The sequence below is a fragment of the Delphinus delphis genome, chromosome 1, assembly GCF_949987515.2.
Source record: "Delphinus delphis chromosome 1, mDelDel1.2, whole genome shotgun sequence".
Classification (NCBI taxonomy): Eukaryota; Metazoa; Chordata; class Mammalia; order Artiodactyla; family Delphinidae; genus Delphinus; species Delphinus delphis.
In genome coordinates, this window is record NC_082683.1 from 94,165,696 (window position 1) to 94,188,731 (window position 23,036).

At 36.4% G+C, this 23,036-nt stretch overlaps 1 protein-coding gene across 1 annotated transcript in view; it reads right to left on the reverse strand.

The window, feature by feature from the left end:
- The window catches only part of VAV3 (vav guanine nucleotide exchange factor 3), a 395,580-nt gene that overhangs the window by 116,198 nt on the left and 256,346 nt on the right, over nt 1–23,036 (reverse strand). Inside the window, exons 18-19 of the mRNA XM_060026411.1 lie at nt 22,124–22,149; nt 16,525–16,570 (exon numbers count right to left, since the gene is read on the reverse strand). Of these exons, the coding sequence (XP_059882394.1) occupies nt 16,525–16,570; nt 22,124–22,149 (72 nt within the window). The remainder of the gene's footprint in view (nt 1–16,524; nt 16,571–22,123; nt 22,150–23,036) is intronic.

Consider the following 23,036-nt stretch of genomic DNA (forward strand, 5'->3'; position numbering starts at 1 on the left):
TCCCGCCTCCCACAACAAGAATCCTAATATTTAGTTAAAAACATTTGATGTGTTTACTGGTTATGGAAACACATATATAAAATTTTTATAAAACTGTGATTGAAAGCTCAGCTTCAGTCTTTACTATTTATGAGAACTCGAACCCATGCCTTAAACTCTCAGGACAGCTTCCTCATCTGTAAAATGGGCATAAAATCTACCTCGGAGGCCTTCTTGTGAGAATTAAATATAAAGTATATAGAAATTCCTGCACATGAGTAATTATCACTAACATTCACCCCATGGTGAATGTCTACATCAGATATGTTAAGAATTAAAGTTGTGGCGTACAATGAAATGTGTAGCACACTAGCAACTTCTCCCTCATGGTATTAAGAGGAGGGAAAATTGGAAGCAAGGTCCCTGGGATCTACGTTTGTGCAGATTGGAAAAGAGGAAAGTGACAGTTCTAGAAAAAATTTACTCTCAAAGGAATGTACGTGGTTCCATAGGAATTTCTAAGGTTTAATATTAACTTTAGTTTATATTTTTAAGTGAAGCCTACAGTTAGGCATGCTACACAGGAAATGGAATTTTCAGCTTTTAGTTGGCAGTGCCTTATTCTGGAAGCATCCTGTAACAGTTAGTTCCCAAGCTACTTACTGCAACCTGTTTATCTGAATTCTCTTCAACTCTTTTGTAATAAGGGTGTGGCGCTTAGGATTTCTGTGGAAGTCAGTGCTGACTGTGCAGAGAAAATCTCCCAGGGAGAAAGTCAAGAGCTGATAAGAAGGTCAAGAAGAATGCAGGGAAAAAAGAGACGAGTGAGGATGGCGTTCTTTAAAACTGAAGACAGAAAAATTCTTGCCTGCACTTTAATTCTACTTCACCTTATGAAACCCTCCTGCTCTTCTACTCTGCTCAACCTCTTCTTTCCAAACTATTTCGACTTAAAAAATGAACTAAGCCTTTCTACGTGTCCATATGATTACTTCTTGATCCTTTACTGTTTTATGGGGACAAAAAGAGCTTCCCCTGCGCTGGACGCTAACCTTGCCTGTCTCCTGGAATTTTTCCAAGGCCTCACGGCTGCATCTTCAACCATAACCTTAGAATGCCTTGTCCTTCCTTTGGCTTTTAACAATGCTTCTCATAGCATGGGCCATAGAAACGAACAAGAAAGGGCAAGTCTTCTGATAGGGACAAGTAAGAAAGCAACTAGTTTTCTGAAGTACCTGAAAGCTTCACCATCCATCCATTCCTACCCCCTGACACTTGGTAGACAACGGGCTGTAAACAAAAGCAGGCAGGACCCACTTTTTCTTGCACATAAGCTTTTTTTTATTCTATTTATGATTGATTGAATCAGTGCATTTGTCTTCTCACATGTGGTTTGTATTATTCCTTTCTTTTTTTTAAGATTGTCATCATTTTCATCTACTGGCTCAGTACCCTGTTACTCAATTTTTTCTTATTTGTAAATAAGTTTTAAAATTAGGAGACAGGAAAAAAAAAGATGTAAAGCCATACTAACAAAGAAAGAACAGTAACATTTTCAGTAAATGATAATTTAAAGATTGCATAGAGGATGTAATAACTACATGGCTGACCCTAAAATTCCATCAAAACTACAATCAGCTACAGAATTCTAACACTGAGAGACTGAAATATATGGCCAAATAATGAAGATTTCACCACTTGGCACTTATTTTTTACTTTATTACACAAGTTTGTATGTCATGACTAGATTCAGTTTTCTATCTTGACTAGGGCATTATCTCATTTGTGCTAATTGATAATCCTGCAATGTAGGTAAGGCAACTATTTCTACCCCCATTTTACAGATGAAAAAACTGAGGCTATTCACTTGCCCACAGATTTACACAGAAGCCTGGAATGAAACCCATCTTTTCAAACTTCAAGCTCGTACTGCTTCCTACCAGTCAGAGTAAGAATTTCTGTCACTGCCGGTCATTGGCCAGTTACCCTGTGCCAAGCACTGTGACTGAAGTGTTCTGCATGTTGTGACCACAGAGGCAGGAAGTAACACAGCCAGGAATCTTTATCCAGATGTCTCTGATTCAGAAGCCTAAAGCCAATCAATATACTCTACTGCTATATGCTATGCACGGGCATCCTCAGAGCGTGTTAAATTTACATAACATTATCACAAATTAAATAACAGCCAAATTAAAACCTTTTCAAATGAAGATAAAAAATAGGAAAATAGAGGGATTTTTTGCCTTTTAGAAATGTTACTGAAAAATTGGCAAGAGACGTGAAGTATGTTTGTTCTTGTGCTTCGACGATGATTAATGAACTCCGTTTTGGAAAGGCAAGATCTGCACTTGGCATTAATATTATAAACTTTTCTCATTGCAGTAGCTTCCCTTTAGGTGGGAAAACTGGTTACATAAGGCAGTGATTAATGAGATGCCACAAATGTTGATTTAGTCCCAGACACGGGTTTTTTTTCTCTCTCAAATCTAAATGCTTCACCAAAATTAATTTTAAGTCACACAACAAATATGAGTAAAGTACTGATTCAAGTTGAAAATACATCACATGCTCAACCTGAGTCCATATGCTTTTTCCCAATTTCTTCCTGTTTTGCTAGAAAAAAAACATTCTTGAACAGTCTGAGATTCCAAGAAGGTGTTGCCATTTTGTTTTTTTCAAAACCATTGGCCAGATTCTGTTCTTGAAAACTGTTTGAATTTAAATGGGAGATACATAACTTTTAAAATATCGGATCTCCAAAGCATGGCAATACAGTTTTTAAATGGCAAGTTTCTTCTTCTGGGAGTTAACAGTTGCAATATTAGCAATACGATAGTAGGTGAGTTGGAGAAACACATGAATATTTTCATTTTTCATCTATCTAATCCTTACGATGTACTCTATACCAAGTGAAGGAAGAATTCTTAGTCCCAAGAAGGAAAGTTCTGTCCTGAATTAAAGGTATCACATGATTCCTTTGGGCCATTTGAAACAGTAAGAAGCTACCAGCAAAACTGCTGGTGTATGGACATCCAGAGGCATGCTTCCTGAACATATCATTAGTAGCAACACACCAGGTAGGAAATCAAAGTCGTTATTCTAACTGCTTACAACTGGGTCCCCCAAGAAAGACTATTTATTAAACACCTAATGTTTTCATGGCAACATGTAAAACTTCCTAAATAAGAGCTCTAAAACATAGAATTTCTACATTGTTTTGGAAATGAGGATATATCCTCATTTATAGATATATCCTATGGCATTTTTCAAATAAAGTAGAAGTGAAATTTTCTTACTTTGATGAAAAATTATTAAAACTAAAGATCTTTTTTTTTTTTTTTTGCGGTACGCGGGCCTCCCATTGCTGGGGCCTCTCCCGCCGCGGAGCACAGGCTTCGGACGCGCAGGCCCAGCGCCACGGACCACGGGCCCAGCCGCTCCGCGGCACGAAGGATCCTCCCGGACCGGGCACGAACCCGCGCCCCCTGCATCGCCAGGCGGACTCCCAACCACTGTGCCACCAGGGAAGCCCCAAAACTAATCATCTTTTAAAATAATAGGTTTAGGCTTAGCCCCAGGAGCTGCTGTGTAAATTTAGTTGAGAAAAGAGTGTAAGATTACGGAGGATGTATATTTACAAGGGGAAAAGAGATTAACGGGAGGTGGGAGATACTCTGAACTCAAATGAATAGCCACAAAATATTTTTTCCTCCTACTTCCAAAGAAAGCTTAGGAAAGGTAATCTTAGTCTGTAATAGTTTACCAACAAAAAAGCATGATTATCTCAATATTAAGTACCTGTATTTGTTTAAAATATTATTCCCTTACTATGTATACAGAGCATATATCATGATATATTTTGCACAAGATAACTTATGATCTAAGCAAAATATATGTAAAATAAAGCACCAAATAAAAATTAAACAATGCAATATCGTTGTTTGGCAACATATAAAACAGGTAAAGTTAAATTTTGTAAAATGTTGTACTATAAATCCTTAAAAATATTTTGATGTACGTCTTGAAACTGCTCACAGAATTTTCATCTATTACTTAAATAAAAATAAGCTAAATGGCATGGGTGAAATGTTACATAAATTAAATAATAAGACTAGAAGTAAGTATTTAACAAAATTCAGAATCAGAGAATTTTCTAAGCATAAAAGTAACAAAAACAAAAAAAAACCCCATAAATAAAATACCAATAACTATGACCACATGCGAATTTAAAACTTTATACAGAAACAAATAATAAGCTAGAAAAATTTTTTTGATAAATACGACCTTTTCTGGAGCAACCCTCTTGTCTCCATTCATGTTCTGTCGACCCCCTACTCATAATATGGGCTTCAGTTTCGACACCATTTCCTGATGTTCACATCCTTAAAGTATTTGCCCCTTTTAAGCATAGGCCCTGCATTTCCCTGATCTCAAATCTTACACTATTACCTTTGCTCCATGACACTGTGTGTTGTGTGAGGGAAAATATTGAATACATCTTGTTCAATGGTGTAAACTTCACACCAAGCCTGCATACTTGTCAAATGGTTGAACAAACAAATGAATAAACAAATATTCTCATGAATAAACAAATATTCTCATGAAACAAAGTCAAGTGATAAAAGCAGGACATTAAATTGAAAATAGAGACATTTTATAAACACATGGCTACACACAAAGAAAACCAGTATTAGAAAAAAGTGTATAACAAAACAAAACTGTAAAGGATGATTATCTGAGTGAGGGATTACAGGCAATTTGTCCAGGAAACTTTTCTATACCTCCTTAACTTTTTCTGAATTTTTAAGAATAAACTTTTCAAGGTGTAAAACTCTATTTTTCAATTGAAGAACAGTTCATTTATAATATCATATTCATTTCAGGTATACAGCACTGTGATTCAGTAGTTTTACAGATTATACGCCAATAAAAGTTATTATAAGATAATGGCTACAACTCCTTATGCTATATAGTATATCCTTGTTGCTTATCTAGTTTACACATAGTAGTTTGTATTTCTAAATCCCATACACCTAATTTGCCTGTCTCCCCTTCCCTCTCCCCTTTGGTAACCACTAGTTTGTTTTCTATTTCTGTAAGTCTATTCTGTTTTGCATATACATTCATTTATATCTATTTTTAGATTCCACATATCAGTGATATCATACAGTATTGTCTTTGTCTGACTTATTTCACTAAGCATAATATTCTCTAGGTCCATCCATGTTACTGCAAATGGCAGAATTTTATTCTTTTTTATGGCTGAGTAATATTCTACTGTGTATATATACCACTACTTCTTTATCCATTCATCTGCTGACGGGCACTTGGGTTGCTTCCATATCCTGGCTATCGTAAATAGTGCTGCTGCAAACACTGGGGTGCATGTATATTTTCAAATTAGCTTTTTTTGTTTTTTTTCCAGATAATGCCCAGAAGTGGGATTGCTGGATCATATGGTAGCAGTATTTTTAATTTTTTAATGTCCCTCCATACTGTTTGCCATAGTGGCTGCACCAATTTACATTCCCACCAACAGTGTACAAGGGTTAAAACTCTAATTTATCTAAGAAGTTCAAATGTCATTAAACAACAACAAAAAAGCATGTGCTACCTCACCTTTAAATTTAAAAAACATCAAAACAGTAGGTATATATAAAAAATATGAAATATCGTGACATGAAAAATATGTTGACAACAAATATCTATGGTATTGGTCACTACAGTTATACAAAAGACAACATTCCAAAATAATGTGAACACAGTTTTCCAGAACTGCATGTTATTAAAAAATTATACATTAAGTTAGTTAACTCCTTAAAATGGCTTTCTTAAAAAAAATCAATTGCATTCAAGTTTAATATTCAGACTGCCAGAAATCATTCTTTCCATTTCAAAACTGTTAAGCAGAGTGAGTTCTGCTGGGTGTTATCCACCCAGCATGTTTCAGTGCCAGTGTCTACAGTTGTTTGTTTCAGAACCTCTAATTAGCTGCCTTATCTTTTGCAAGGGATTCTTCTGGTGCTAAGTTTTAATCGTCCAAATTAATTGAAATACTGTAGCAATTTCAGATTAACATTTTCAAAATTAACAATGCATAAAATAAAATCACCCGTAAATCTGCTTTGTAACAGCAGCCACTAATGAAGTCTGCACAACATACCAGATCACATTGCTAATTTGCACTGTTCTACATAGCTAAACTTTGGGAAATAAGCTTTCCTCTGTCCAAAGGTTGGCATAAGTAGGGTACACAGAAGATCTCTAGAAGAATGAGGTCTCTGGAGCCAAACACTGCAATTAAGTCCTGGTAATTGCCAGGTGCTGTGTGACCTTGGGTAAATTACTCACCTCTCAGAGCTTTGGTTCCCTCCACTGAAAACTAACAGTATCTCCCTCTTAGAGTTTGTAGCAGACAGACTCTAAGATGAACCCCAATAATCCCTGCCTCCTGGTATTCACATGCTTATTTAATCCCTTCCCCTGAATGTGGGCAAGACCTGTGACTTGCCTCTGGCCAATAGAAAGGTGATGGGATGTCATTTCCATGATTTTGTCATATAAGACTTAATTTCCCATCCTTCTAGGAGACTCCGTCACCTTCTTGGCTTGTACACTTTGATGAAGCAAGCAGCCATGTTAGGGAGGCCCATGTGAGGACAGCCTCTGGCCAACAGCAAGCTAGGGATTGAACACCTCAGTTTAAGAGACCAAAAGGACCAAATCCTGCCAAGCTGGGAATGACCTGAGCCTTCAGATGAGACATAGCCCTAGCTAACATCTTGAGTGAGGTCTTATGAGAAACCCTGAAGCAGAGGACCCAGCTAAACCTCGCCCAGACTTCTGACCCACAGAAACTGTGAAATAAAAAACATGCTGTTTTAAGCTGCTAAATGTATGGTAATTTGTTACACAGCAATAGAAAATTAATATAGGCGTGTTTAAGTATTAGTAATCACCACCACCACCATCACTTACAGAGCACTTACTATGTGCCAAACCTTGTTGATAAATGCTTTACCTATTACCTCATTTAATCTTCACAATGACAGCAGGAGATGTCTGCTACTATTACCCCCCATTTTAGAGAGGCTAAAACAGGTCTACAGGTCCAAGATTGTACAACTAGTTAAGTGGAGGGGCAGGATACAAACCCAGATCTATGACATTGCACAGTGCTCAGTCTAAACGGCTGTACAGGGCTGCCTCTGATGATCCACAAGTGTCCATGTAAGTGAAAGTGCCTAATACAGTTGGCCCTCCCTCTCTGCAGATGTAGAACCCACAGGTAGGGAGGGCCGACTGTACTATGCAATTTTGTGTAAGAGACTTGAGCACCCACAGATTGTGCTATCTGTGGGGGGGTTCTGGAACCCCCGTGGATACCAAGGGGCGACTATACAGACAAAACTAGACAAGATTCTTCCTTCTCCTTCCTTCCCATGATTCTTTTATTGCCACAGAGGCAGGTTATGGTCTAAACTTAATGCCTCAAGGGCTGCAGTCTCTGGCTCTCTGGCACTCTCATCCTGACCCTTCCAGTAGGGAGGGAACATTTCTTCCCACCTGCCTCCACAAAACATGCCGTCTTAGGTCTTGTTTCCCCAGTTCTCTAATTTGATGGACCAATCTACACTAACGTGTATGTAGCTAATGGTGGAACAAAGGATTATCTCCTTATAGAAACAGAGTACCTCTATCTAAAGGAGAATATCACATTGGTATTTTAGGTATAAAGACAGGGTTATAAGAAGATACTGTGATTCAAGAACCCTTCCTTTTTGGTATCCCTGCAAACTAAAGCTGTGAGTACGGATGAGCTTTTTGTCAAGACTCTCCAGTTCCCATTTTAGGTACATTCCTCAGGATTTACCTTGTCTGATACTAGAAAACAATCAAATAGAAGAGACTACGAATGGAAAAAGGCCAAGGTAGAAGAGGTGGAAAACCCAGCCACAGTACGCCCAAGGAGGACAATGTCTAAAACGCATACACTATAACAGATGTACATTATAATCTGCTCAAACCAAGCTGCTCTTCTTTCCTTCCCCCATTCTTTTGTAAGCAAAGCTGTTCTTTCTTACAGAAAACAAATTTCCTGTGAACAGGCTGGGTCAGGCCCTCTCTGCATGCTAGAGGTGGACACAGAAGCCACGTGGCTCATCACATGTACCCTGGCTGCAGTGATGTCCTCAGAGATGATCAGAGATCTGGGCCAGGCCAGTTAAAGACAACTTGGGATTTTTGTTAGATTTACTGGGGCAAAGGTGTCCAGTTTTCTCTGAGAGTGCTAGCTGTGGGGAACTGAGAGTTGCTAGTGGCCAACTTTGCTTCCAAGTGAGATAACCTGCCTGAGGTGCAGGTTGACAAAAAATCAACAGAAAAGAAAGGAAAACTGAGACACAAGGAGAAATGGAACATGATATCATTTGAGCCCCTGGATCTAACTCTGCCTGAAGCCAAACATGCTCCCCTTTAGTTACCTAAGTCAGTAAATCCTCCACTCTTTTTTTCCCCCCTTAAATTACAGATCTTCCTCATATGACGGGGTCACATCCCAATAAACCCATTTTAAGTCAAAAATATTGTAAGTTGAAAATGCATTTAATACACCTAACCTACCAAACGTCAGAGCTTAGCCTAGCCTACCCTAAACGTACTCAGAATACTTACATTAGCCTACAGCTGGGCAAAATCATTGAACACAAAGCTTTTTTACAATAAAGGGTTGAATATCTCATGTAATTTATTAAATACTATACTGAAAGTGAAAAACAGAGTGGCGGTAAGTATCTTGGTTGTTTACCCAGCGATTGTGTGGCTGACTGGGAGCTGCAGCTCGCTGCTTCTGCCCAGCATCTCTGAGAGCGTCATGCCACATATCGCTAGCTGGGAAAGATCAAAATTCATCATTGGAAGTACGGTTTCTACCGAATGCATAACGCTTTCACACCATTATTAAAGTCAAAAAATCTTAAGTCAAACCATCTTAAGTCTGTAGTTTTTTTTTTTCTTCTGCTTTTCAACAAAATGAATCAGTTATATATATACATATGTTCCCATATCTCTTCTCTCTTGCGTCTCCCTCCCTCCCACCCTCCCTATCCCACCCCTCCAGGTGGTCACAAAGCACCAAGCTAATCTCCCTGTGCTATGCGGCTGCTTCCCACTAGCTATCTACCTTATGTTTGGTAGTGTATATATGTCCATGCCTCTCTCGCTTTGTCACAGCTCACCCTTCCCCCTCCCCATATCCTCAAGTCCATTCTCTAGTAGGTCTGGATCTTTATTCCTGTCTTACCCCTAGGCTCTTCATGACATTTTTGTTTTCTTAAATTCCATATATATGTGTTAGCATACGGTATTTGTCTCTCTCTTTCTGACTTACTTCACTCTGTATGACAGACTCTAGGTCTATCCACCTCATTACAAATAGTTCAATTTCGTTTCGGTTTTATGCCACTTGACAAACAAGAGCACACTGGATGATACAGAATTGAGGTCAGAATATCAAACCTAGCAAGAGACTGATAACTTTATTTAAATATCTGTAGTTGTATATAAATGCACTTTTATTGATGTACTTGTTAGATACCTCGTCTCCCTGTCCTGTGCCCTTCTTTAAACCACAATGAGTCTCCTTCACCCTGCCTACCTAGTCAACAACACCATTCATAAGTGACCACACACACTTTGGTGGTTCCTCATACACCACACGCTATTGCTGTTGGACATGTTTATGTTTGTAGGTCCTATCTCTCCAACAAAATTCCAAGGTCCTCAAAGACAGGGAAGCTTCCATATATTTCTAATATCTCTGCAGAAAAAAAGTGAGTCTCAAAAGTTATCTGTAAAGAACAATTTAAAAAAACCCAACAAGCTTTTCTTTTCATTCAGATAATTGCCAGTATGAGTCATTTTGGTAGAAATTCCACAAACTCCATTCCAATGTTCTAATTAATTTGATAACCATTCTCACTATTTGTGTATAGATTGACTATAAAATTATAAACAGTTATGATACTAAGGATTACTTTATCAGTGTCTGTCCTCTTTCCTGGTATCAGGGCGATATTACTTGTATCAAATATTGTTATTTGAAGCGAATACTTTTGCCTCAACTGGTTCCTCTCATTTACCTCACTTCAGACTAAAGTTCTGGAACAAGCTTACCTGATTCTCATAAGTTGTTGGCTCATAAGAAATTTGTGAAGTTTCTTTGTCTACTTAGCATTATATGGCATGTTCTTTTGCTTCTGAAATGGGATAGTATTTGACTACCAGGGCCGTAGATATAACAAAGGAAGTCCAGGCCATACCTGACCTTCCAAGTGAGGAATGATTTTTCAATGATAAAAATGTTAAAAGCAGTTCACCAGGTTCAAGATTTCCTTTTCAGAATATTTTTCTAAATATTTAATAAATGTATACTTTTTTTCTAAGACATAATTACTCTAGTAATAGAAATTATAAGTTAAAAGTACATAAACGATCCAGAAGTGGGTTCAGTATATAGTACTCCAAATGTTTTTTAATTTCAATAATCACATTACTGAGGCCATGCTTCCCATCTAAAGCCCCCCCCCCCCCATGTACGTCTTCAAATATTCACCTTCCCCTCTTTTTCCTACGCCGGAGGTAACAGAGCCGTGTAAAAGACTGGGCTCGGCAAGGCATGGGCAAACCTGATAGATGACAGCAATAGTGACACTTTGTGAGCTCGGAATGAGCCTTCAAAGGGAAAAATAAATCCTCCCCAAACGAAAAAAAGATGTGAGGAAGGGACTGTGATGTACGTTTCAGAAAAATATCATCATGGTAAAGGGAATTAGGAAGGCAGTCCTGAAAATAACTACAAGGGGATCAAATGCCTTAGAGCAAAACCAGTCTTTGTGTCCATAGTTTAATAGAAACTTGAGAAAATCAGCTATTTTAAAAACCGGAGCAGGCTCTCCAGCACTCGTGCACAGCTTGGATTTCTCATTTCTCTGCAATGAATCTTAATCACTAAGTTCTATTGTCCCAGTTTTTTCACGTTCATTCTTTCAATGTGAAATGTATTTTTACAGTTTTACAATTATGCTCCTAATATTTAGATTAGGATTTATGTTTGATGAGAAATTCATTTTAGAGGTGACAGAAAAGACAGAAGTAGGTTTGACTGATTAATATGGAAATATTGTAATGTACAGATACTTTATTACTTATTTACTATAGACAAAAGCTCACTTACTAAAACTTCACGAATATACATTTGTCTCCCTCAAAAAAAAAAGGAAAAAAGAAAAATGTAGTTTTAGATAAATAATTTTAAAAATCCTGGGTTGCTATTTTTCTCATCAATGTTTTCTACTCGAGAATTAAAAAGATAAAAGTTCTCTATCGAGCAAATTGGCATTATGTTTAAAAGTAAGTCTAAAAGAAATCAACAATTCTGTTTAGATCTGGAATGAGTTTACCAATAATTTGAAATTAAAACATTAAGGAAAACTGTATTAAGTTGTAATTCAATGCAAAAAAACAGCGTAACAAACATTTTATTTATATAAATGAAAACATATATAGACAACTCAGCTTAAAAGCAATCTTAGCCTACATTTGCTTTTCTCTTTTCCAATTCCTTTTGCTTTTTTGCACTAATTACATAATTAGATCTTTTTATATGTTTACCAGACTATTCCCTAATTATTTTTATGACACTATGCCATACTGTAATGAATCAGAGTATAAAATAGAATATTAAAATATTTTATATGCACACTCATCTACATGCATTTATGCAATCAAGACTCTGTGCCTGTATCTACTCCCTCCTTAGGCAGAATATAAACTGTGGAGGGGGGCCATGCTTTATAATTAATGACATTGCTGGTGCTTATTGTTGTATAAGATACGAAGTTGGTAATGAAAAAAAGATGTCTTGAATTCCTTTCTTCATACAGGAACAGATAGGAATGGCATTATCTACCAATCCTATCCGCCTGAAAGAGAAAGTGACCATCTCTGAAGATGTCTCTTCTAAGAAACAGTAAGACATCTCCTCGGTGAACAAGAAAAAACACTGTTTCTAAGCCACATTTTTCTCTTCGTAATCAAGAGTTTAAAAATGAACACATGTGACGCAAGAGCTCTCAGAAAGAACTCTGTTCACTTACTATTCAAGGTTATCACAAATCACATGAGTAACGTAAGATCAGGAGGAAAATGAGGTACCTAAACATTTCCCATCTACTCCATCTAATCTTTAGGTAGTGCAACACAGAACAACGCCTGGATTTTTTAAAAGGTAGTGACTGTGGACTTAAATACGAGATGCTATGAGTTCCACAAATATGAGATAATTCTGCAATAGTCTAAAAACACAGGGTTGATTGAAAGAACACATATGCTGGTATATAGATTTGCCACATGCAAGCTAAAATAAATCTTGTATCTTCTCTACTCAGACAGAAGAAAACTTTTAAAGCTCAGTATTAAAATTTAATTGGTAACTTTGACCTTGGGTTCCACTTTAGGTGAAATATATTACACCAGTGCTCAGATTTTCTTGAGATTTATGATCTCATGTTCTTGAAAAAGGCCTAGCACCTCCGTGTTTCTGAAATAATTGATCTGTCTCTTATAAGTGTTATTTTCCTGAAACCAACATCTGTCTCAGGAAGAAAAGTACAAACTGATGAAAATACCCTGCTATATTTAAAAAATCCAAAAGAGCTACCAGAATTTGCATCTAACACATTACTATTACTATATTTATAAAAGCAGCCAAGATCATAAATTGATAAATTTCTTAGCACATAATAGAAGACAAGAAAAAGTCAACTAAACTGCAAAGCCATTTGTAAATATTATCTATAAAGATTAACTACAATTATTAATAAAAAGTAAAAGTTTTAAATATGCAAATAAGACACAATGTAAACCTCACATCTTTCGTGGTTTGAACTGAACTCCACAATATTTGCTTTTAACCTTGGGAGTTTTTCTTTCTTTGTTTCTTTATTGCAATCACAAAGACTACTAACTTCACCAAAAAACTCTCAACCACCACTGTTGATTGTGTCTCTTCTTAAAGATAAGCAAAATATCTTGGAAGCCATCAGGTAAGTAGGGAACAACAGCAAATCTGAAAATGACTGTGATAATGTAACTTCTAGCTTCACCTAGAATTCAACATAAAATTCTGAGTTTCTTTGCAAAGAAATAATTGGCAAATACTTTTGATTCTCCTACACACGACAAAACGTCCAATATTTAACATGCTCTACCACAAAGTAATTATTATAATAATTGCCACCTCTTAGCATTTACTACATACTTGGCACTGTTATAAGTACTTTTCATGTATTAACTCATGTAATGCTCAAAACAACTTTGTAAGGTAGCTACTATTATTAATCTCCTTTTACAAATGAGGAAACTACAGAGAGGAAGCAAATTGCCAAAGGTCAACAGCAAGTAAACAGCTAAGTTGGGTCCTCAGCCTAGGCAATGTGGCTCAGAGCCATGCTTCCCACCATTGGACTATTCCATATTCCTTGAGTATACTGGTCCACTTTATCAGCAGGAGGAATTTAAAAAGCAAGAGAGCCAGTGCATGCAGAAGTATATAGCCATTCATTAATTCATTTAACAAATATTTATTAAGCACCAACTGAAACTGTATGCAAGCCCCTGTGTCCTTGTCCTCTGAAGTAAAAGGCTTTTGCTTTAATCTCCCAGGCCTCCCTTGAGTCTCAAAAGGCTGGCTCAAGAGTTAATGATTGGGAAATGTGAAGATGATAGAGAAACAAAGAATAGCTGTTGGGCTGGGGAACTGGTAACAATTTAGACTATAAATCCACCACATGGCAGAATCACAGAACTCACAGTTCCCTGAAAGATACAGAAAAAGTCCTGACACACATTCCTAAGTTGTTTTTACAGGGAGCAGACCCCCTCCAGATGAAAACTGCTGATCACAAAAATGTACAACCTAGACTGGTTGAAACCAGAAGGCTGATGATACTTGAAATTTCACCCTGATGTCAACCAATCCAAGAATTGTGCAAGAGCTGATCACACACCTTGTAGTTCCCTCCCTCACACTGCCTTTAACACCCCGTCCCTGAAAGTCTTTTGAGCATGAGCTGCCCATTCTCCTCCCTTGGTGCCCTGCAATAAATGCTGTACTTTCCTTCACCACAACCTGGTGTCAGTAGATTGGCTTTACTGCCCAAGGATGAGTGGACCTAAGTTTAGTTCAGTAACACTACTACCCAAAGAACTATGCATTAAGTTCCTTTCCAGAACAAAAGGTCTATGGAGAAGATATGTAATTTACTTTGGACAGGGCTCTGAAATTTGGACCTGGTGAAGTGGTTACATCTGACCTCCCAAATTCTTTAATCACTTTTTTTCTACAAGCCACGCTAAGTGAGACCCTGGAAAGTAGTCAGTGTGTTAACACTTGGAAAAGACAACTAAAATAGCTAAAAGAGAAAAGATTAAAGGACCTTTCATAGTAAAAACACTGATAGCAAATAATGCTCCTTGGAAGCAGTCTGTCCATGCTTAGGAGGTCTCAGTTTTATTGATCCCTTGTTTAAATATCCTGGAGTGAAACTTCTCCCACACAACTGTGAAAATCTTAACGATAGTTACATCAGGATCAACTCAGAGTAAGACAGTCAGTCATCAAGCTAGGGTTAACTTTGAGCAAAAAAGCTTTGCAACTTGCCAAGAGAAAGTAATAAACAGAAATAAGCAGAAATAAGCAAAGATAAAAAAGACAACCAACTCTAAACACAAAATTCAAGCCTAACATCAAAAGACACTCTACAGGGAGAAATGATTATTACATTAGGATCTACAACAGGCAAGATCATCAACTATTTGCTTTCTTTTCAAAAGTGTGGAAGAATGAGAAAACACATATGTATTTACTATACCTAATGGAAAGCTATGTGTGTGTGTATATATATATATATACACACAGCTATGTATATTATATATAATGCATATTTTTCCCCCAAACATAACATATGGCACTACTTCTTTTGTATTTGTATGTTTATTCTTCATGAAGTTCTAAAAACTTTGGACAAATATAAATACCGGAAGAGCTATACCTAGAGAAAGCCATCACCTTTAGGATAAAGGAAGATAAACTATTTTATTATTGGTCCACTTTGCCATATTTATAATCTGTGAATTCATTATACCTCCCTTTAAATAATCTAAGGGCTCCTAAAAATTCTGGCTATAATGTACATAGTTAAAAGTCAAATGTGTTCCTACTGACACACTGTATATATAGAAATGCATTTCCTTGGGGGAGAATAGATTAAATGAAAATGCCCACAGAAGAAAGAGAAAATAATATTTATAAAGTTTAGGTAATTTTCAGAAACAGAAATACTATAACTCATACAAAATAAAGAAAAAATATTATGTTCACAGTCATACACTCCTACTAAATAGAACAGAAGAAGTCACTTTTAAATATTATTGTAGAGTTTTCTGCAAAGGGTATCATCTTGGGAAAGTCAGAACCAATAAAAAAGCAAACCAGAACCCCTAATTTTTTTAATGGCCTTAATTTTGTTCTGTACTTAAAAGATTTAAACTGATCTCAGGACACAAGTGAGGCAATTTCTAGCCAGAGGCAACAAAGCTCCCATAAATCTTTTCAAACAGCTCATAAACTGGCATGGCTACCAGGGGTGTGGTTTCAGTGAAAAGCTATAATGCTTTGAAAGCTAAACTTTACAACTAGGTGAACACTGTTTACGATGAGAAAACAAAACACATAATCCAGATTCTTTTCCAGCAAGACTACTCTATATTTCATGTTCTACTTGATTTATTATTAAGTTCATATATTTGGAATCCTTTAGCCATGAATATCTTTTACTCACAATAATATGACCATATACACAACAAATTTTGGGTAATTAAACTATGGAAGGCATTGCTTAATGGACAAAAAATAATTATATGAAAATAATGACAGGGTCAACCTCATGATATTAAACAGGAAACAACTGAACACCCTCTGCAGACAAAGAACTGGTCTCTGGAGAGGACACTTGTTCACAAAGTCCTTAAACTCATTCTTGTATTATAAAATAATATAGATATAGGATAAAGAAAAGTATTTTCCCAAATGGGGAGGGTACCAAAGTTGTCTGGTTTATGACCTCCCCCCATGCCCTCAGAACATGCTGATTTTTTAAGTGCTGGTTGATTTTTTCCAGGTTTGGGAGGGAGCAGGGAAAGGGTGTTGGATATGTTAGCATTAACCAGGCACCCTGAGGCTGTTCAGTAAGCAAATAACCAGCTCAACTGCTGATTGCGGAAAGACTGTGGTACTGATGGTTACTCATCACATGACCCTGTCCTAGGTAAATGATTTACACAGTAGACGGTCACCTCCTGGTCACACATTATATACCAAACTGCGAGGAACACAGGCCAACAATCTGTCTGACTTTCTACAGCAATTCCCATATACTTTCATAATCACTTAACTGAAAAAATGATTATAGATGTTTAATCACACACCTGGATCCACCTGCTTGGGGGTTCTTCGGAGTCCATTGGTCCGTTTCTGTACAGAAAGGTAAAACAAAGAACAACAAAGATTTCGTGTTATCAAATTGTATTATTTTGTGACACTTTGGAAGTCCAATGAATGTTGCACTTTTTCCATTTAACACTACGACATTTAAAATAGATAACCAACAAGGACCTACTGTATAGCACAGGGAACTCTGCTTAATACTCTGTAATGACTTGCATGGGAAAAGAATCTAAAAAAGAGTGGATATGTGTATATGTATAACTGATTCACTTTGCTGTACAGCAGAAACTAACACAACATTGCAAATCAACTATACTCCAAAAAAACTTTTTTTTAAAAGTATGACTAAATTTGATCAAAACACTTGGTTCTAAGGTTTCTTTTTATAATTTTTGTTTCTCTAATAAGTCTTCCACTTGAACAACACTGCATTTGATAAATCATTGATATAACACTATGGGAAAGAAATATCTTTTCATTCACCATCTCTGGCGATTATGACTCATTTTTTTAAGTCATAATGACTATAGGAATTATGAAAACAAAGCCCAGGCAGCCATTTTTGCTTAGAAAATGCTCCCAACGAAGAGTTTTGATCTCCAAAACTCTAACGCAGCTATTTTTGAGGCCTGACAGACGTGGAGAAAGTCAGTCCGAAAGACAGGGACTGGAGAAATTATACAACCTCCAAACAAAGATCTCAAGCTCTGACTTTAGCAAACACTTAAATGAGAATGGTGTTTTAATTATGGATCAGTGATATCTGAATATTTTAAGAAACAAAACAGCCATGCAGCTTGTGAACCATGAAAGTAAATTCTTATTATAGAAAAGGAATCCATAAGAAAAATTGTGCATTACAAAAATTATAGATAAGATGCAAGACAAAAGAGGTTTTAAATCTTTGAAAATGCCTGTTTACACATTCGATTTCACAAGCATTAAATTAATTCCTACCTAATAACTATGGTAATCTGACTAATTAATAAGAACTTGATTTTCACTTTTCGTTATATAACTGGATGAAATGCTCAGTCTGTAACTACCATATAATTCAGATACTCACAAAAGCAATTTTCTTTCTACATGTGTTGGGGTTTGTGCCTGTGTGTGAAGACTTGGTTTCATTCAGAGCAGACTTGGCTTTGCCAAGCACACATTAGCCATGGGTTTTTCTTAGGGTTCTTCCTGTTGTTTTTATTTATAAGTTAAATGGGCCTCAAAGCAGATGTCAGGGTTCTCAGGTAAAAGCAAATTGGAGAATTATTAAAAATATAAATTTTGTTTTTAACCCAACTACTTTTAAAATGGATTTGTGAAGGCCTAATATGATCATTAAATCAGCATTGAAGCTATACTGAACAAGGTGGATGGCTATACTGAAAAAAAAAAAAACCCTAGTATAAAGAGAGCGCTGTGAGTGAGGAGAAGAAAATATCACACTGGGCTTCTTAACAGCCAAGCACAAAATGGGGAAGCATGATGAGTTATAGGTTCATATCCAATAACTTGGAAGAAAACTGCTTTCAAAAAAGAAATCTTTTCTGTCTAAAACTTTATAAAATTTTTGGAGCTCTCTACATAAATGACAATATTTTAAACAGGAAAATATATAATGATGGATATCTTGTGGCTATTTACCTCCTGCATTTTCCTCCACCTTCTTAATGTACAACAGAAGCTGTTTTTCTACTACTCTAACTCCTCTTACTATCACAGTGCTTGGAAGGCAAGAAAGAATTCAAACTTTGGGTCTTATTCCTACTAGCCCTAAACTAGTACTATTTAAAAACTATTAACTTAGAAAGTGTAAAAGGGAATTTCAGTTCAAGAGCAACTCCATATGACCCTGAAGTTAGGATTAAAATAGGGAACATGGTGCAATTATTAAGAGTATGGATTCTATATAATCTGACTGCATAAATTCAAATTCAGACCCTCCCTGTCACTTGACACCTGTTTGATTGGGAGCAAATTAGTTGAAGTCTCTGCCTGTATTTTCATCTATAAAATGGGGATAATAATAGCACCTATTTCATAGCATTTGTGGTGAGAGTTAAATGAGTTAATTTATGTTAAATGCTTGGAACAGTTCCTGACACATAGTGAGGATTATTAAGTGATAGCTTATTATTATTGATATAATTGTCATTATTATTCATTTCATGATATTTTGAATGTTTAAACTCAGGTAAATGATACATTTTGCTACTAAAGTATTACCCTACTATTTATATTTTAGGTTTTTCCTCCTGAAAGTCATTGCAAATCAGTGATCCTGAAAACAAACATTTCTACAGGAAGAGTAGGCAGTGGAACAAACTATGATGTGGTGCATTTTAAAAAAGAGAGAAGCAACTTAGACCAAGTACATTGGAGAGCTTGAGATTTATTATACTTTAAAAGCACCTAAAAAGTATTTTATATTGTAAAAAATTTGGAAATGTTTAGCAGAACATATTTAAACAATGTTAAAGTGCAAATTTCACCTGTTATTCTATCATATCTTATCCAACATACTCCTCTCCCCCACCTATATTCTCAAAAGCCTGCTATAGAGCTGGACAAGATGCCGTCCCTAGCAGGGAGAGGAGGGCACATCCAGTTGCCACCCCTGGGAGCTCTCAGTTACAGCCCCATGAGATCCGACAATCAGTCTTCAGCACATTCTCAACTTCTTTGATCTACCGAGAAGTAGGGGACGGGCGGGTGGGGACAACCAACCAACCTGATTTTATTTCTTGCTTCATTACCTATTACCTTGTCTTTCTCTAAAAGAAATGCCTTTATCGTCCAAGAATCTCTCTTCTTGCCTCTTTTAGGAGAAACCTAATTCTCTCTGTTGATTTTACCAACACAACGAGCAAAGTTTCATTTGCTATATGAAACTGGCTTTTGGTTCCTCTACCTATTTTAAAAGCAGAACAACCTACGTTAAGGAATAGCTTTGAAGTAGATATATATTAAATAGATATGTGATGATAACCTTGCTTCCTGGAGCTAGAAGTGGCTTCTGAAGGTCCACTCCAGAATGGGAGGCAAGATGAACATCCCAGGTTAGGGAGGCCCAGGGCGATCCTGTGGCTATTGAGAACTGACCTACCTTGAGAATGAAGCGTGAAATTAAAAATTCACAATCATGGCCATTGACAGGGGAACAGAAGAGGACTACGAATTGGTACATGGAGAAAAAGAAGACCTCCAAGAGAGGGGGGAAAACATCACAGAGCTTACAAAAGGTCTTCATTTGTACTTCTGGGAAGACTCCTGAACATCATATAAGCATCTGCCTCAGAGAGTGAATATACCTTCCACAAAGTCTTGGTGGGGAGGTATGGAGTGAAAGATGTTTCTTAACATTCTTTTGCTATACTTCTCATTTATGCTAAGCTAAAGTTTCCAAATAGGTTGGCCAGTATAAGATTTTACTATAATTATCCATCCAAAGTAGAGATTATTAGCAGAATCACACATTAAATAAAAATTACACTTTGTATAATCAGAAGTTAAGCAAGTCACTGAAGCCAGTCACTAAAATACTGATGCTGCATTTAAAAAAATCAATGTGAAAATTAATTCCTTTCAGAATAGGCTTACGTGTAATTTTTAAGAGTATAAAACGCCTGGAGAGAATTATTTTGTGTCATTATTTTGTATCAGTGTGAAAATCATTAACCACTTCTTATTAGCACACTTTCTGTCTGTAAATACGCCCATTTCTCATTGCTTAAATAAAATCAAGTGAAATCATCTCGCCCAGGGCGGGGGTGGGGGGATACATGTATACCTTTATCTAAGAGGATAAAGGTAAAGTAATATTGAGTTAAAGTTCAAAGCTCTACGAGGAAATCTGTCTCAATTATCTAATAACAGAGTGAGAGTAAGAGAAAGAAGGCTACTTTCCAAGATCTTCATTGACACTGCTGGAAGAATCCTTACAGTCCTGATGAAAAATCTTACCTATTGACTAAACACTAAAAACAAGTTTATGTTAATTTATTTTAGCCCTAGCAGAACTCGCATGACCTATTTTTTAAATACTATTATCCTGTTATGCATTCCCTGAGCTAGATTCTAAAGTCTAAAATATAGTCAACTGATAACACTTAAAGGGTGCATGTGAATTTCCTCACATCACATTCTTGATACCCTGTATGTACAAATTATACGCTTATGCAAAAAAGTAAAAACAGTTACCTCTCGTTTGACATCTTGCTGTACTTTTCATTATTTTTACCAACTATATAAATGCCAGCCTATTAAAAACATACTAATACTATACTACTCTTAATGAGATATAATTGTCATGTGCTAAAATAATTTGACATAGAATGTTTTTTGTCATTCTTTTACTCTGAAATTCTCAGATTACTATATTTCTGGTTCATATAACTAATCACAGACATTTTACATTTTAATTTTCTTTGCTATGATTTTTTTTGGTGGTCAGGTAAGAAATGTATTATTTTTGGTTGACGCCCAAGGTACCGGTTGCCTGTAATCTGCTATATTTTTCATTCTTTCATATTTTCTTAAAAGAGCTTTATTCTTTTTTTTACATCTTTATTAGAGTATAATTGCTTTACAATGGTATGTTAGCTTCTGCTTTATAACAAAGTGAATCAGTTATACATATACATATGTTCCCATATCTCAAGAGCTTTATTCTGAGAGGTGACAGGGATCTCGTACTTCTAAGCCATTAGACCTCAGACTCTGTGTGAAACCAAAAGGTTATGTTATCAGATTTTGATTTCATCAATAAGACATGATATGAATCACATTTGTGCTCAAATGGAAAACTGGCAGAAACACGTAACCACATCCTTAGATGAAGAACCTTAGAACTTTTTAGTACTAGCGAATGTTGGGCAGTGACACTGTTTCATGATAGGACACAGGTCTACTGACTTCCCGGGATGAGGGCCACCCTTCCTTCTGTCCTAGCAGGATCAGAGATTCATTCCAAGAGAACGCCTTCAGACGCATTAAGTTTTTATTTTTAATTACTTTTAAATTTTAATTAAAACATTAAAGTAACAAATAGGAAAACACATTTGCTGGAACAACTTTAGATGGTATAATGAGGCAGGAAGTCAGCTTGAACTTACAGTTGAGAGACTGAAAGCGATGTAGTGCGTCATTTATTTGATTTATAAATTTTATAAAAGTGAATTGATTTGGTTATGTATTAAGTTTTATAAGCCTCAGGGTTTGTGGAATTCTGTAGCTGGGAACTAGGGAAAGGTACCCTCATATTAGTGCCACAACATTGCTACAATATTTATTTGAAATTTACCTGAATAAGTGAGTACCTAAGATTCTGAAATGTCCCATCTCACACACATTCTTAGATGAAATATTCACATTTTTCCTCTACCTAAGATCTTCAGATGGTACCTGAAAATTCCTCTGATTTACCCTGTGCATTTCACTCACAAGCACTTGATTGCTCACTCTAGCTGTTTTCTATCCATTTTAAAAGGCACATTTAACATTCTAGGAGTTCGAGCCTGCTTAAGTTAGCAAACAATTTGAAATGCAAAAGTCATACAAAAAAAATGTAAACGTTAACCTTACCTCGGATGGTTTGAGCGTCCCTTGTTCTGAAACAAATGTAAAAATTGGCATTGTCAGTTATTTTGTTTAGTTAGCAACCTTAACTTGTTCTCTGCAGCGTGGTAAAACACTACTGCTTTGTTTTCCTAACATATCTGTAATATATTTCCAGGGTCCCTCAGGCAGGGCTAGTAATTGTTTTGCAACCGGGTTCTCTTGCCTTATTGGCTTGTCAGGAAAGTGACTCATAGTACTAAATGACTTCTAGGTTATGCTTAACTTTTTCAATTGTTTATTAAGCAATTTCAATCCAACCACATAAAGCTCCTTGAAACAGGGACTTGCACTAAGTTTATGTGCAAAAGAGAAAGCTAGGTGGGAACATTTCTTTCAACACACCCAGTTTTAAGAATTAAACACAAATAATTTACAAACGTAGTACACTGACTATAACAATTGCAAACTTAACACATATAATTTGCACATGAATTTTTCTGCATTAAGGGGCTATTGCTTTTGGTTTTAATTTGGGGGGAATACAGTTTGATTTAAAGATGGAAATTTAAAAAGGACAGGATTCAATTCTAATGCTAATTTTCCTTTCATCTCAGTGTACCTGTCTGTAAATAGAAACAACAATCTCCATTACATTTCAGTTCCTGAAAATGACTAACAGTTTGGAAGGACCCTGCGATCTTCAAGTTAGTAACATGGCAGAGGGCAAAGGGTATCTCTGAAAGGAAAGGCACACACTGCATGTGGAAAATGCTAGTGGTTAATATTTTGCTTCCTTTCCCCATATCCAGGAGCACCTATGCATGTTATAATTTCTCCAGACTGTGAAGGAAAACAACTCATCATTTGCACCTATGCCTATACTTTTCTCAACCAGAATGATCCTCTGAAGAAGGATCTGAGAAGAGAAGACACTGAC